General features: G+C 40.2%; 2 protein-coding genes across 2 annotated transcripts; both read left to right on the top strand.

The window, feature by feature from the left end:
* The first annotated feature begins 104 nt into the window (after positions 1-104).
* pop4 (POP4 homolog, ribonuclease P/MRP subunit) lies at positions 105-9,271 on the top strand. Its single transcript, XM_084541524.1, has 7 exons — positions 105-395; positions 2,954-3,009; positions 3,314-3,543; positions 4,616-4,693; positions 4,805-4,866; positions 5,827-5,928; positions 6,810-9,271. Exons 1-7 carry the CDS (start codon positions 389-391, stop codon positions 6,944-6,946), a joined length of 672 nt encoding a protein of 223 aa, XP_084397650.1. The 5' UTR covers positions 105-388; the 3' UTR covers positions 6,947-9,271.
* Positions 9,272-10,326: 1,055 nt separating this feature from the next.
* Positions 10,327-11,833, top strand: plekhf1 (pleckstrin homology domain containing, family F (with FYVE domain) member 1). The gene is made up of 2 exons (XM_084541332.1): positions 10,327-10,683; positions 10,935-11,833. Exons 1-2 carry the CDS (start codon positions 10,437-10,439, stop codon positions 11,543-11,545), a joined length of 858 nt encoding a protein of 285 aa, XP_084397458.1. The 5' UTR covers positions 10,327-10,436; the 3' UTR covers positions 11,546-11,833.
* The last annotated feature ends 4,301 nt before the right edge of the window (positions 11,834-16,134 follow it).

Below are 16,134 nucleotides of genomic sequence, written 5' to 3'. Positions count from 1 at the left end.
GACCTACACAATATTATGATCACAATGTTATGCCAGATCGCTGTATATCTCAATATATCTGCATAAAGGTTTTGTTTTCTGGCCTTTCTCAGTGAACACTGACATTTATGTTCACTTTCACATGATCATAATGAGTTACAGAACCTGCTGAATTGAATGAAATGTTATTTTTCTACTACACAGACAGGACTCCTGCTGGCAGCAGTGGCACCAACCACTGTCAGACCGGGAGGTGGCAGTAAATCACCGTCACTGATGTTATAAACCCCGAGGAAGTAGTAGAAGAAGAAGAAGGCGGAAGAAGAGGTTGTTTTGGATTCGCATGTGTTTTACTTGTTCTGTCTTACTGGAGCCTTAGAGGCTTTTCTACACTCCTAAAAACAGTACGATGGAGGGTAAGTACATTTTAAAACTTGGTTTATGTTTCCTCAACGGGTCTACTCAGATCGCACACTGTGGGCATTTATACCATAGACTGTAGAGCCCATTACTGTGAGCAAAAAAGCTTATATTATACATGATTCAAAACAAGTGCCACTGTATACTGCTGACAAACAGTAAATATGATTTATATAACATCCACCCAAGTCATTGTTGCCCTACCAATGAATGCAGTATAGTCTACTTCTTCCAACTCGTGTATTATATTGACATCTGGTGGCGTTTAGACGATGAAGCACCGAAATACTATGTTGTAAATGAGAAATCCAACTTCTTATTTTGAAGTCCGCAGAGGCTTGTATGTTAGACTTAACACATTAAATAATCCAAGTAAATAATATGTTATTGTAAGTCCAGTGTAATGGAAGGAAAGAGAAAGTGCTACCATTGACGCATCAGCTGAATAATGGCACCTGGCCGGAGTTGGGGACAAAATGAGTAATCTTCAATTAAGATTTCATAACTAAAGTAAAGTAACAGAAAAGTATTAGTTTTTTTTCTTTGTGCTTGCTCATCCTGATATTTTCTCTTAGAATTCACTGGTATAATTCAGAATTGGTCCATCAATGATGGCAAGACGTCCTGGCCCAGATGCAGCAAACAGGCCCAAACAAGGACACCCTTATGTTTCATGGATGGGATGAGGTTCTAATGCTGATGCAGTATTGTTTAGTCTCCAGACATGAGCCTCTCAGTTAAACCCAATAATTCTTCTTTGGTCTCATCTGTCCACGATACTTTTCCCAGTATGTCTGTGAAGGTTCTCAGTCATCCAGATTGTACATCCAAATCTTGTTTCAGCTTTTTATTTACACTTTTTCCCAATAGTCTTCTGGCTAGTCCGTGGGATGTTAAGCACACTGCAGAGAGAGGCATTTAGTTGCTTAGAAGTTACCCTAGGTTTGTTTGTGACCTCTCAGCCTGTTATGTGTCTTGCTTCTGGAGTGATCTTTGTTGATTGACCACTCCTGTGGAGGGCTACAGTCGTCCTAAATCTCGTCCATTTGTTCTCAATCTGACTGTGGATTCCAAACTCTGTAGAGATGGTTTTGGAACCTTTTACAGCCTGATGATCAACAACAACTCTTTTTCTGAGGTCCTTAGGAAGCACCTTTGTCCATTCACTCCCTAAATTTATTTCTTTCTTTCTCAACGGGGGCACTGACTCTAATTTGGTCTTTTAAATTAACTTGTAATCCCAGAGGTACTAACTGAAAAGTGAGGCTAACTGGGAAAAAAAGGCTTCAGTTTGCTAAGGAGCATAAAGATTAGACTCTGGATCAATGGAAGAAGGTCATGTGGTCTGATGAGTCCAGATTTACCCTGTTCCAGAGTGATGGGGGCATCAGGGTAAGAAGAGAGGCAGATGAAGTGATGCACCCATCATGCCTAGTGTCTACTGTACAAGCCTGTGGGGGCAGTGCTATGATCTGGTGCTGCTGCAGTTGGTCAGGTGTACGTTTAGCAACACTATGGTTAACAACAAAAATTAATGCAACACTGGATGGAAATAAATCTGGTGACATTGCAGAAGCTTATTGAAACAATGCCACAGTGAATGTGTGCTGTAATCAAAGCGAAAGGCGGTCCAACGAAATATTAGAGTGTGTGACCTTTTTGTTTGGTGGCGACTTTCTTTTTTGTATAGGCAGTGTATATAAGTATAATGTTTCAGTTTTATTTGTTTAATTGGATGAAAATCCACAGATGATTTGAGTCATTTTTATGCAGAATTGTAGAAAGTTCTTAGAGCACTGTACAAATGACCCACACAAACACTACAAACCATTTCAATAGTTTGGCTTCCTGCACCCAGCCACCTACCACATGCAAGGCCTGTACCCGTATGTTGCCTGTAGAGGGCGCTGTGACCATGATTTAATATCTGCACGCTCTACAGAAGGGTCTGACATTGTGGATTTGTGTTACTGCAGTTTGTGTTTCACATCGAAACATCGACATTTGCCATTTATTGCCTGCTTTCTTTATTAAATGCATTCATTTCTTTTGCTGCCTTCAAATTTTTAGTGACCGTATGACAACAGGCATCACCAAATCAAACTGGACTGAAACGCTTGAGACGCACCGATAAAGCCGTGATCAGATCAGTGGAGTGTTTATTTAGTTTATGATGCTTTCTTAGGTGTTCTCAACATCCGATCTTATTCACATTTACCTGATACAGCACTACTTAGTTGTTATACAAGACATGTTGAACATGAAGCCCAAGCAGGTTGAACGGCCGCAGGCTCTGGAACTATTTGTGTCCAAATATAAACTCACCAGTTGTGGCTCAGTTTGAGAAAGGAACAAGACAGTGGCATCAAAACAATGAAGCATCACAAATAGTTTTTCCCATTTTAGCTCTGCTCTGTGTTCTGTTAAATGTCTTGAGAACATTGTGGTTATCATTGGTATTGTATACATAGAATTAAGTGGAACTGGGTTTTCCCCGTGGGTCTGTACCTTGTAGCTAGGCTATGATTAGTTTCCCTTTGTTTCCTTTTAACAGAAGCTCTTGTTCGAGCCGCTATTCCTGGTGAGCTGGTCAAGCTTCTAGGTGTTGAGGTGAGTAGTGGACATGCACTGTGATGTGCAGTCTAACCGTGAAAATGTACTGCACGCTCTCATTCAGTTTGTCTCAAAGTGTAAAGGAAATGTATTATTAGTTATTTCTATAATCAGTAGGACAATCTTCTACTGATTTCTATAATCAGTAGAAGATTGTTCTAATGATCGAAAAATCAACCAGTCAACCAGACATTTAGAAAATTGACTTCTGACTTTTTATAAATAAAGCAATTCATAGACAATTCATATGCCTATATACACAAATGGTTGCATGTTTGCACTGTCATGTACTTATTTCCAGTCTCAGACCAGCCGTAAAGCAGCGGCCTTCACAGAAGCCTTCTTGAAGAACAGCATTCAGCAGCCCTCGCGTCTTGATCCGAAGAGCATGCTGAGCCACAAGGCTGTGATTCTAGACTACAGCAGGCCCAAGAACGACAAGACGAAGAAGAAGAGCAAGAAAGCCAAGGGGCTAAATGCACGGGAGAAGAGGGCGATGAAGATCTTCCAGATTAAACCTGAGCACCAGAGGTTGGTTGTGCCGTAGAAGTGAGGCGCGATTATAAATGAAGCGTTAGCTGAGTTCGGTGGAGTGAGCCACTGCTATCATTGATTAGCTTACTTGTGTTAATAGTGTTTACACCTCCAACCACCATGTGAAAGTTCTTTTTTTATTTGGTTAAACATTAAAGTATTTTATTTGGGCAGAGAAAGTAGACCAACTTCACATTCTGCTTAATAGTGATGAGGCATACAGTTCTTCTACTGTCCAAATGTGCCACGATGCGATTATCTATTTAGTTCTGTGTGTGTGTGGACGGTTCTGAACACTAGAAATTGGTTAGTTAAACTTTGTACTTAAAGGGGAACTACTGTTTTTTTACAACCTGGGCCTTATTTCTGGCATAAAACGTGGTCGTTTACTCAACCATATAATTTTTGTGTAATTTGTATTCCTTCGGGAGATATTTAGATCTGCGTATATCCATGTAGTGGGAGTGACTGGGGCACCGAAACGCAGCCTCTAAATAACGCATTATCTGCCGCGAAACTCATTCATTTCACCAATATTTTGTTATCGTATGCTAGTGCTATTCCCCGTTGAGTCCGGAGTTACCTGTTATCATCATCCGGGGTCTGGAGATTGACCTACAGACCCAGGATGATGTCTTTTGACCTGGATGATGTCATCTCTGAGAGCCGCGCACTCACCATGGTCGGCTTGTTAACCTGTAATTTGCTACTGCTATTGTTCGTCCACAACCTCATGCATGTTGTAAAAAACTAGCATAGTGGTGAAATGAACGAGTTTCGTGGCATAATGCGTTATTTAGAGGCTGTGTTTCGATGCCCCAGTCACTCCCACTATATGGATATACGCTGATCTAAATATCTCCCAAAGGAATACAATTACACAAAAGTTATATAGGTGAGTAAGCGACTGTATTTTAGGCCAGAAATAAGGTCCAAGTTGTAAAAAACAGTAGTTCCCCTTAACTTGAAATTATGCCATTACTTGACTCACAAACAGCAGTCAAAACTGATTGTGATGCTGTTCCTGTTTATTTCCCCAGTATCACTGTCTTTGTCATTCTTATTGCAGATACGACCTGTTCCTGCCTTTACATGAACTGTGGAAACAGTACATTGTTGACCTGTGCGGTGGATTGAGACCAAGCAGGTAAATCAGTTTGGCGTTGCATACCCTTCCTCATTGATTGGCTATCTTAGTCGACATTTCATGTGTCCCTCTCACTTTCATGGTGTGTTCATTTGTATTGTGTCTTTACAGCAATCCACAGTTTGTGCAGCAGAAGCTCCTGAAGGCAGACTTCCATGGTGCCATAATCAAAGGTTGTTATTTCAGTTGTCTCTAAAGTTAACGTCACAGTGTATGTAGTTAGTAACTATCAAGTGTTGCAGGTTTGATACTGGAGTGAGCTTCCCGACAGATATATCTTTAGAATATTTAGTAGCCAGAATCTAAACCAAATCAGATAAATTCATTTGTGTAGGGTTCACAAATAATTTTGAAGAAGCAAAAAGGGTCAATTAGAGTGAATATACTGTTAAAATAGCAGGTTTTTGTGATGTAAAATGAAACAATGTAAAATAACACCAGGACCTTTGCACCCCTTCATAGTAAAATTCTAGCCTCATGGCTGGCTGCTAATAGCATTTTTTAAATGATTTTCCTTTTCACAAGAAGCACTTTTTTTAAACCACATTGGGTGTTAAAGGGTGTTGTCTCACTGATGTTTTATGGCATGTAAACATTGGATAAGGTTAGTTTATTTAGCGTCTATGTAACCTTCAAGTATTAGGGGGTGGCCACACTTACGCAATTAGGTTATTTTGGATATTTTAAAAAAATCTGAAATGAGTAGGTTTGCCTTTTATTTTATTTTTGCATCACAGAAACATGCTGTTTTAACAAGGATGTGTACAGTTAAATCCACCATGCAGCGTCATCCAAAGTTTTCATTTGTGAAGTTTAAATCATAGTTGTCATAGTGTTTGTGACAGCTAGATGAAGAGAGGATTTATGGATGTCACACAGCCTAATGGAGATGTGCCACGACTCTGACCTGTGTGTGGTGCCAATTCATTATGTAAACTAATGTAGAATTTATCATATCCCTCAATCAGCGTTTTATTGTGAAACATTACCAGCACCCCGTATAGGCTGCCACAGCATGATGGATGTTTGATATGAGTGTCAACGTCATATGAGGCCATTTCTATGAGCACAGAGATAACTCAAGCACTACTGTAGCTTTCCTCACTCTTTGTTCACTGTCTGTTATGTCATAGTGGTCAGGTCTACGTGTCCATCATATGTGGGGACTACAGGCATCCTAGTGCAAGAGTTCAAACATGTCTTCAAAATCATCACCAAAGAAGACAGACTCAAAGGTGAGATGGCTTGATGTATGTGAAATTAATATTCAACTAGACGTATTTGTTAAAATGTGGGTATGTGTGTGTTAAAAAGGTAAGTATTGATGATTCTCATTTGTAATTAAATCTTTACAATGTTACTAATCAAGTTAGATATACACCAATGAGACATTCCATTATGTCCAGTGGAAGTAATTAACACCGATTGTCTTGTCATCATGGCAACTGCCAGTGGCTGGGATATATAGTATTAGACAGCAAATGAACATGTGGTCTGATTCAACAGACTAGCTACTGGAGGACAGATTGCTGTAAAAGTTCATGCTGGTTCTGATAGAATCGTGTCAGAATCCACGGTCCATCACAGGCTGTTGGGTGTGGGGCTTCAGGGCAGTCCCATGCTGCCCCCTGTCCACTGCCAGAAGCGCATACAGTGGACATGTGAACATGAATACAACCACGGAGCAACAGAAGAATGCTGATGATGAATCATGTGGTTGGTCTGATGCGTCTGTTACTTTGGGAACACATGTCATCAGGGTGCACTATGGGAAGGAGGCAAGCCAGCAGAGGGAGTGTGATGATTTGGTCAATGTTCTGCTGGGAAACCTTGGGTCCCGCCATCAATATGGATGTTATGTTACCATGTGCACCCTTTCATGGAAACGGTATTCCCTGATGGCTGTGGCCTCTTTCAGCAGGATTATGAGCCCTGTAGAATAGTAATATAGAAATATATATATTTTCTATTGCTTTTAGAAATGTCTATATAAAATGTATAATCCTTTTTAGAATGTCATGGTAAAGCAGATTAACAAAAATCACAAATAATAATAATTGCCACTTCAATTGTTCACCACGTTTACACATTTGTTCCCTTTCACCATGTGTGGCAGTGCTCCCTAAGAGGAACAGTGTGTTTGCAGTGGAGATCAATGGCTTCGTCTCATACATCTATGGAAGCAAGTTTGAGCAGCGGGCCAGCGAACGCTCCGCCAAGAAGTTTAAAGTGAGAGGGACCATCGACCTGTGACAACACGGTGCCTCCTCCAAATGCTGCCTCAACAAGAGAGACATTACGTTTTCATGAATCTGCTTCTTCTACTGGCCACCAAAGGAAGTGAAACAACGATGATCAGTTGATTTTTCTACATGTGTATGATTGTCTCACATGATATTAGGTCATTTTGAGGGGGAAGACTTTTTTTTTATCACCTGAGTTCAGCTAATTTGCTATTGTGAGCACTAAGCCTGTGGAAAAAGTTGGGTATATAATGTCATGTGTTTCAGGAGTTTTTGCCTGTCAGCTTGGTAATAGAGAGATGCTGACAAGGTAAGAAGTGCAGTATCCAGAATTATGAGTGTTCAGACACCTAGTTTTTTTTGCTGCAGGTGTATGCTGCATGTGAGGGCTTAGTTAAAAGCCAGTGGGAGTGCCTGGGGCTCCCTCTTGAAGGTTGCTGCTGTTATGTTACAACTGCTGTATCAATCCTGGAGGTGATGTGTTACAACAATAGTCTCTCTGTGAGAAGGCTACGAAGATGCACTACCCATAGTTGCATTTTTCTTTTCTAAGCAATGTTTTAGTTATATGTTGTCTACTATTTAGTAGAGAGGGTTACAAAACCTAATAATTTCTCCTAATTGATCTTGGTGTTTCCTAGTTTCCAATGCCTTTAACTTTCTGGACATGCTTAGATATGTAGATTATATTATACTTTTACAATATTTAAACTGTTTTTGTTAATTTTTGCTTGGGACAGAATGAAACTCTGAAGTTTGTGTAAAGAAATAATGGAAACACAGTTTTGTATTTCTCAAAATGTCACAAACAAAAACATAATTTTGCTGTACATAATTTCTGTAGAGCATATACTGTATGTGTAATTTGTTTAGTAGTCCTATAAACTTGCTTGTTTATAGTGGAATTAGAGCATTTTTTATTCAGACCTCAGCGACATACACTGCCCGGCCAAAAAAAAAAAAAGGTCACACACTCTAATATTTAATTGGACCGCCTTTAGCTTTGATTACAGCACACATTCTCTGTGGCATTGTTTCAGTAAGCTTCTGCAATGTCACCAGATTTATTTCCATCCAGTGTTGCATTCATTTTTCATCAAGATCTTGTATTGATGATGGGAGAGTCTGACCACTGCACAAAGCCTTCTCCAGCACATCCCAAAGATTCTCAATGGGGTTAAGGTCTGGACTCTGTGGTGGCCAATCCATGTGTGAAAATGATGTCTCATGCTCCCTGAACCACTCTTTCACAATTTGAGCCCCATGAATCCTGGCATTGTCATCATGGAATATGCCTGTGCCATCAGGGAAGAAAATATCCATTGATGGAATAACCTGGTCATTCAGTATATTCAGGTAGTCAGCTGACCTCATTCAAAACAGTCACATACCTGTGAATTTTAAGATTTACAGCAGAAGGCCAGCAGCGTGTGTTGTAACCACATTGTCATCTATTATCTGAAAACAAATACGGTATTCATGCTTAGTGGAACTTCTCCTTCTGCGGCTGTTATTCTTCTTACACCCTGTTCCTGTAACTGTCTTATGTAATCCTGTTAGTGAGAGAAGTTTTCAAACCAAGTGTGCAAAGTGCTGATCTGTGGTTTCACACAGTTCTCTTACTGACCGAGGCATATAGTGTTCTTATTTAACAACTGTATAGTTCCATTAAAGAGGCTTGCATTCATATGTCTCACTTAGTTCAGATTAGTGATGTAGACTGAGACTGCAGAATCCAGATATACAGATTTGGATCTGTTCAGTGAAGCTAAAAGTATACAGTAAGTCACACTGCATGTGTCTTTGTCTTAAAGAAAAAAAATAGATACATGATAAGCTTTTCACCTTTTATTGTAAACAATTACAACCTATGCTATAACACTGAAAAACATTGTGACACATTTTGGAGAAAAAAAATACATGTGTCACAGGCCAAGCGGTTAGATGAATGAATAAATGAATATGTCATCTTGTCTTGGTTTACAGTGTTATTGCAGATGTTCAAATATGATATAACTCAGTTTTTACGTCAATGTCTGCTTCTGTCTGCAGATAATGTACAGTGCCGTCACAAGTGTCTTGAGGAAATGGGACATGGTGTATTTTAGAAATCCCCAATTTGCAAAGTCAGGAGACACTGGTTTTAGTTTTTGTTTACCCTGAAGTGAAACGGCTTCTCTGAAAATGAAGTCTTAGAACAGTTGAGGAAGTCTGTGTAGTGGAAGGAAACGGACGCATTTACACTGAAAACACATTCAAGATTAAAGCAGGTCCATTTGCAGATCTGGTTTAGGCAACGGAAGAATTAAAAAAAATCCCCTAACTTAACAGAGAAAAACTGTACATGAATCTAATGAATGAATGTAATTAAATATTAATATACTAATAATAATATACTAAAATGGAGATGCATGAGGAGGACTGATACAACTGAAACATTCTCTGAAGATGCAGTTATGGCCTCTTTTACTTCATTGTTTTGGATTTGTGCCCCTAAGAATTGCTGTTTTTGGTTATTTCTGACTATTAAGCACCTGTTTTTCACCTGCAGCTGCAACACTGTTTTAAACAGAATAACATCTAAAGAATCATATTTATCTCAGCAGTTGGCAGAGACCAAATCAGAACTAAAAGGACAGCAAACTCCAGCATAATGCTAATGGACAATATAAAGCTAAGGGTTCTAAATAATGCCTGCTCATTTCCTACGTTACATCTGGGCCTCTCGCCCAATGACTGACAGATGCTGACAGTTGTCTGGCAGCGAAGTTCTCAGAATTTGCATGCGATTTTGTCGAGTGCAATATTTGTGTAACTTCCTATGTGGCAATCACGAGTTCACAGGTACCATGTGAAAGCAGTGTGTTTTGACGTTCTTGCTAAGAAGACCTGCAGTATCAGATGTAATGACTAATAATTAGGGTTCATTTACACAGCCACCGTCTGCCAGCTGCTGAAAAGAACAATAAATGAATAAACTTGAATGACAGCTTCCAAATGACAAACACTAAATTAATGACAGAGAAGAATTGACAGGAAATAACGGTTTGACAGCTTTTCTCACAGTGGCTTTTGACTGAGCTGCTCAACCAGTCTGACAACACTGCTTGGGGCACGAGAGCTCTTGGAAGGTCAGCTTTAGTGTTTATTGTTTCTTGTCAAAGGGGAAATAGATTTACTTATAAACCCAGTCAAAAGACAAATGAAATGTCTACAATCAGCACATAAACACAGATTTTTATGTAACCCCAGAAAGTCCTTTTATTCCGAATGCTGCTACTTTTCTGTCATGTTTTCAGTCAAATTTAGTTCCCACCCCCTTCTTGCAGAATGTGTTGCATAAACCTTCTCTGGAAAGCCCTCTCACGTCACCAAGAGCTAGAACTATAAATACTTCGACGGGGTTGTTTTTCAAGAAACAAAAGATCTCACACATGCAGAGACTGCTACGCTGAAAACTGACTCCTGTTGTTGATTTGGGCGCAAGATACGAGAATACCATGTTGGACCTGGACACATTTGCTCAGGAGAATAGTGAGCGGATCCGCGCTGTTGAAAACTCATTCGGTTCGTCGGGGAAGCCCCTGTCCCGGCCAGGACGGGTTCTCATTGGAGAGGGCATGCTGATGAAGCAGAGCCGTCGGGGACCACAGCCTAAAGTCTTTTTCCTCTTCAATGATGTTCTAGTGTATGGCAGCATCATTCTGAGAGGCCGGTGGCACAAAAACCAACAGATCATCCCTCTGGGTAAGCATGATATGTGCTTTCCAATAACACACACACACAAAAAAAAAAAACGTCTGACAAAAATTCCAGACAAAAAGCAGGTTGTGGCAGAATAAAGTGTTAACTGGGTTCAACTGCTTCTAACCAGTCTTTCACGGACAATCTGTAAAGTCCTGATGAGTTTGTACAAATTTCAGGTGCTATACTTTTGCCAAACCTTATTCCATACCTTTATTCCATGCATTAACGTACCACCTCTTTCATTATTTCAGAGGACATCCAGCTGGTGGACCTAGAGGATAGTGCCGGAATGAGGAACCAATGGTTGATCCGTGCACCCCGCAAGTCTTTCTATGTGGGTGCTGCCTCATATGAGGAGAAGCGAGCCTGGTTTGATCGCATGAAGGATTGCCAGAACCAAATACTGCAGAGCAAAGGCGGCAGACACAGCTTAACCTTGGCTGTTACCTGGATCCCCGATCAGGTCTCTGCCGTCTGCATGCGCTGCTCCCACAAGTTCTCTGTAACCCATCGTCGACACCACTGCCGGAAATGCGGCTTCGTGGTCTGCGGTGCATGCTCCAAGAAGCGAGCAGTGATCGAACACATTCATCCAACTAAGCCTTTGAGGGTCTGCACCGTGTGTCACCCCGGTCTTCAAAGGACAGAGGCAGAGGGCCAAGTAATGACTCGTCTCAGGGCGGGCAGCACTGGGAGGACAGATTCAGATGAAGATCAGGTGGAGTTTTCTAGTCAAGAAGGAGAGGCAGAGGAGAGGATGGAGGATCATAACCCCAGTAGGTGGACAGACTCCCAGATGGGCTCCCGGTCTCCCTACGTGTACCTCAGACAAGGGCACACAAGGCCCAAACATAAACACTAGCCTTTTTTTTTTTTTTTAACATGGACACAGTGTGCCAGCTCAAGGGCAAGATTAATGCGTAAAGTAATTTTTTACAAACAGCATTTCTGTACGTGAGCATATTTTACTGACTGCTTTGTTTACATTGTGCAAATACTAATTCTGTGAAGTCGTCACTTTGTGTTCTGTATGTTTTCTCCATGTCATTTAATCATTTTTATTTATTTAATTAGATTTTTATTTAACTAATGTGTACAGTGTATGTCAATAAAATATGCTACCTCACATTTGTCTTTGATGTGAACTATGAATGATAAAGCATTAAAAAAATTGAAGAACATACAGCAGTTTGCATTACAAATATTTTTCAGTTCTCTGTTACGAGTGCCACTTGGAACCAGGCGACATTATTCACTCCTCATTTGGAAATGAATGGGAGCTAAAGTCTGTCCATTATTCATATTTACCCTTAACAAAGGGTGCATATGGTACACACACTGTAGATGCTAACAAGCAAGACAACATCTCCCTCTACAGATCAGGCAGCTCAGGACACTCAAGACGAACTACAGAAAACCAGTGAAAGCCAAAAAAGATCGGTCTGCAGCTGGAATTCCCTCTGAGAATATAATAGCACATTAAATCAATTATGTGTAGACCATCTTTCTTGATAGAAATATACTTTTTCTCCTGACTGAACAGTTTTCCACTCAGGCCTTTATAAGGAAAACAACAAGGGTGATAGGAGAGCAGCATGAGAAAAGAAGAGATGATTTTCTAGAGGTTTCTCAGTTTTCAAGGTACATGGTTTTTCAGCATATTGGAAAACTTGTCGGAGTTCTTCTGAGAATTTAGGCTGCTTGACCGTCATTTGTCCTTTCATCAAGTAATCCCACAATCAGATCCTCATGACGCTGAGATCAGGGTACTGAGGGGGGTTGGGTTGTCCAACTGCAATATCAAATAATACAACCTGGAAACACCAAATGATTAAGTGGGAACCCTGCCGCTGTACCATCCAAGTTTCTTTGTTAAGACCAAAGAAAAACAGGCTGATTTTAAAGACCTGCTAGTAGTCCTATAAACTTGCTTGTTTGTAGTGGAATGAGAGCATATTTTATTCAGACCTCAGCGACATACACTGCCTGGCCAAAAAAAAAAAAAAGTGACCACCACAAAAAAAAGGTCACCCACTCTAATATTTCATTGAACCGCCTTTGGCTTTCATTACAGCACACATTTGCTGTGGCATTGTTTTCAATAAGCTTCTGCACTGTATCCAGATTTATTTCCATCCAGTGTTGCATTCATTTTTCACCAAGATCTTGTATTGATGATGGGAGAGTCTGACCACTGCACAAAGCCTTCTCCAGCACATCCCAAAGATTCTCAATGGGGTTAAGTTAAGTTGGTCATTCAGTATATCCAGGTAATCTGACCTCATTCAAAACAGTCATATACCTTTGAATTTTACAGCAGAAGGCCAGCAGCATGTGTCGTAACCACATTGTCATCTATAATCTGAAAACAAATACGGTATACGTGCTTAGTGGTACTTCTCCTTCTGCGGCTGTTATTCTTTTTACACCCTGTTCCTTTAACTGTCTTGTGTAATCCTGTTAGTGAGAAAAGTTGCATTAACGTACCACCTCTTTCATTATTTCAGAGGACATCCAGCTGGAGGACCTAGAGGATAGTGCCGGAATGAGGAACCAATGGTTGATCCGTGCACCCCGCAAGTCTTTCTTTGTGGCCGCTGCCTCATACGAGGAGAAGCGAGCCTGGTTTGATCGCATGAAGGATTGCCAGAACAAAATACTGCAGAGCAAAGGCGACAGGCACAGCTCAACCTTGGCTGTTACCTGGATCCCCGATCAGGTCTCTGCCGTTCTAGTCAAGAAGGGGAGGCAGAGGAGAGGATGGAGGATCATAACCCCAGTAGGTGGACAGACCCCCAGATGGACTCCTGGTCCCCCTACATGTACCTCACACAAGAGCACACAAGGCCCAAACATAAAAACTAGCCTTTTTTTTTTTTGAACTATGAATGATAAAGCGTTAAAAAAAAAATGTTTAAACCATTATTAATGCAAGTAGCCTTAGTGTGTACTGGCTTAAGTGTGGTCGAGGGGACTTGCCCAACAACGAATTGGAAGTACGTAATTATTGATGCCACTTAAATGTCACTGAATGTCTTAAATTGTGTGTGGAAACAATTTCTGTTCATGTATGAGTTCCAATGTACTGATTGATAGAAAACTAACCAGTCAATCATCAACCACTAGCAGCGTGTGGTGTTGTGTTTATCCAAGACCCTGCCCTGTGTTCAGGAAGTTTCTGGGCAACCTTCAGACATTTGGTGTAGAGCCCCCAGCCAAGCATACAAGAAGACAGAGGTACTGCCATTAGTCTTATTAGTTCAGTTTATTATTTTAACTATGCTAAAATATTCTAAAAATAAAAACAAACGAATAAACCCAAATAAAATACATTTGTTTTATTGTCAGCTCAGTGCTCAACTACATTTGAATAAAAGTGTCAATTTCAAAGAGTACAAATGACACGTCCCTTACAGTATATTGCAGTTTTGTACACATTCAGTACAACAGAAGTTTAGATGTTTAGTCAGTAGTACAGAATATTGGTACACATTCCACATACTGAGGTTTAAAAAATCCCATTTGCCTTCAGATGTTGGACAATAACTAGAGATTCACTCCAGTATCCACCATGAGCAAAATGGTAAATGCCCTGCTATGATGAACAACATAAACATTCTTTAAAAATGACTGTAACTAACTTAGGTTTGATCAAATTGTAACACATCACTTAGTTTTTTTTATTTTTATGAACTGACTAAGACAGGAGTAGGTGTGGGTGATTCCTCATCCGTTCATCAGACACGTACGGCAGCAGAAGTGATAGTAAAACTTCCTCTCACAAAGACGGTTAGATTTCACCATTTCACAGAACACCTCATGAGCTGACAGACAGATCAGAGCAGAAGCACACAATTAAAATTATGCAGACTTTACTGTTTGATTCTTGCTCCATTGATAATTTTAGGGCTGTAATAGGAGCTAAGATGCTTAATATCAATGATTTATATTTAGCATGATGAAAATCAGTTCATTAATATGCATCACGGTAAATACTTATTAGTTGGAATCAAAAATTATTAAGAGAGGATTGTTAGTTTGCATCAAATGGCGACCTCTGGGGATGAGCAATAAAACCAATGACCGCTTGAGGCTGTCTCCAAAAGGTGATGGTAAAGCGCATTACAGTCATAGCGACACATCTACCCATTCACTCACACAACTGCACACACATTCACACTGAAGCACTGGGAGTTCCAGTGTTTCAGTGTGAATATGTGTGAGTTCCAATGTTAAAATGCCCAACTTTACAGCTTAGTCCTTAACTAATGACAACCTCTTGGCCTGCTTTGTGGTTTTAGTCACTTGGATTATTTTAAATACACATAATGCCTTGCTGAAATTACTGCAATTAGTAACAGGAGGAGAATTTTAAGTATCAAGCCCATCGTAACGCTAGCTTAGATGTTAAAAGAAGGTGTTTATTGGTTACTGAAGTTATATGATAAAACAAACTTTGATGGCCAATGAACCAAAAGTGAATGTTTGCATTAATATTACTTTCATAACAGTAAGTTTAAAATTAGTATGCTCCACAAAGTCAGACAGCTTGTGCTACAACTACTTGTGCTGTCAGCCACAGGCTGAAATGTTGACATACTTCACGAGGACTTTCTCAAAATTTACGTGACATTTATTAGCACAGACTACCCTCTATCGTCAGGCTGTTAGATAGCAACAGCTTAACCACCAACAAGAGTGATCGCTCTAACACACTGGTTCTCAAATGGGGGTACACATACTTGAAGGCACTCCAAGGGTTATGTGAAATTTTACATATATATATTTAAAAAATTACATCAGTTCAAAAATCTTTTACAGTAGTTATTTAATAAATATTAATAAATATTGTTAAGTTATCAAGTATTCTGAGTTTAAGTTCATAAAATTCTATTTATTTTCAGTAGGCTATTAAATTTCATTATCCTCAAAAACCCCCACGTCCCTCAAAACAGGATGGTTTAACCCAACCTGGCACGTGCCACATTGCCAGTGGGCATCACCTGTCAATCACTGTTGCTTTGAGAACTACAACAATGGAGTCGTGGTTAAAGTGTAGCGGCCATGCTCATGAAAACATGGAAGCACAAGTTCCAAAGAAGGCGAAGTCAGAGCCAACAACATTCCAGCAGTATTCAGAGAAATATGTATTGATGGGTTTCATGTCTACGAGTTGCAACCCATCCATGGCATTTTGTTTTCTCTGTAGGGAGAAATTAGCCAACAGTGGCATGAAGCCAGCATCTTCAGCACCATCTCAGGCAACATACACGTCATGTTGGTAAGCCACCTGAGTTTTTTAAGAGGAAACATTCGGAATTCAGGTCATCTAAAGGCATGATGCGGAAAGCCTCTACAACATCAGTCCTGGAGGCCTTTTATGCCATGTCTTTGCTCATAGCTAAAGCTAAGAAACCATTCACCATATGTGAAGACCTGCCCCTTCCCGCT

Source organism: Chelon labrosus, assembly GCF_963514085.1.
Source record: "Chelon labrosus genome assembly, chromosome: 3".
NCBI classification, from domain to species: Eukaryota; Metazoa; Chordata; class Actinopteri; order Mugiliformes; family Mugilidae; genus Chelon; species Chelon labrosus.
Note: the sequence above shows the minus strand (reverse complement) of the source record. Positions and strands in the feature narration are given on the sequence as shown.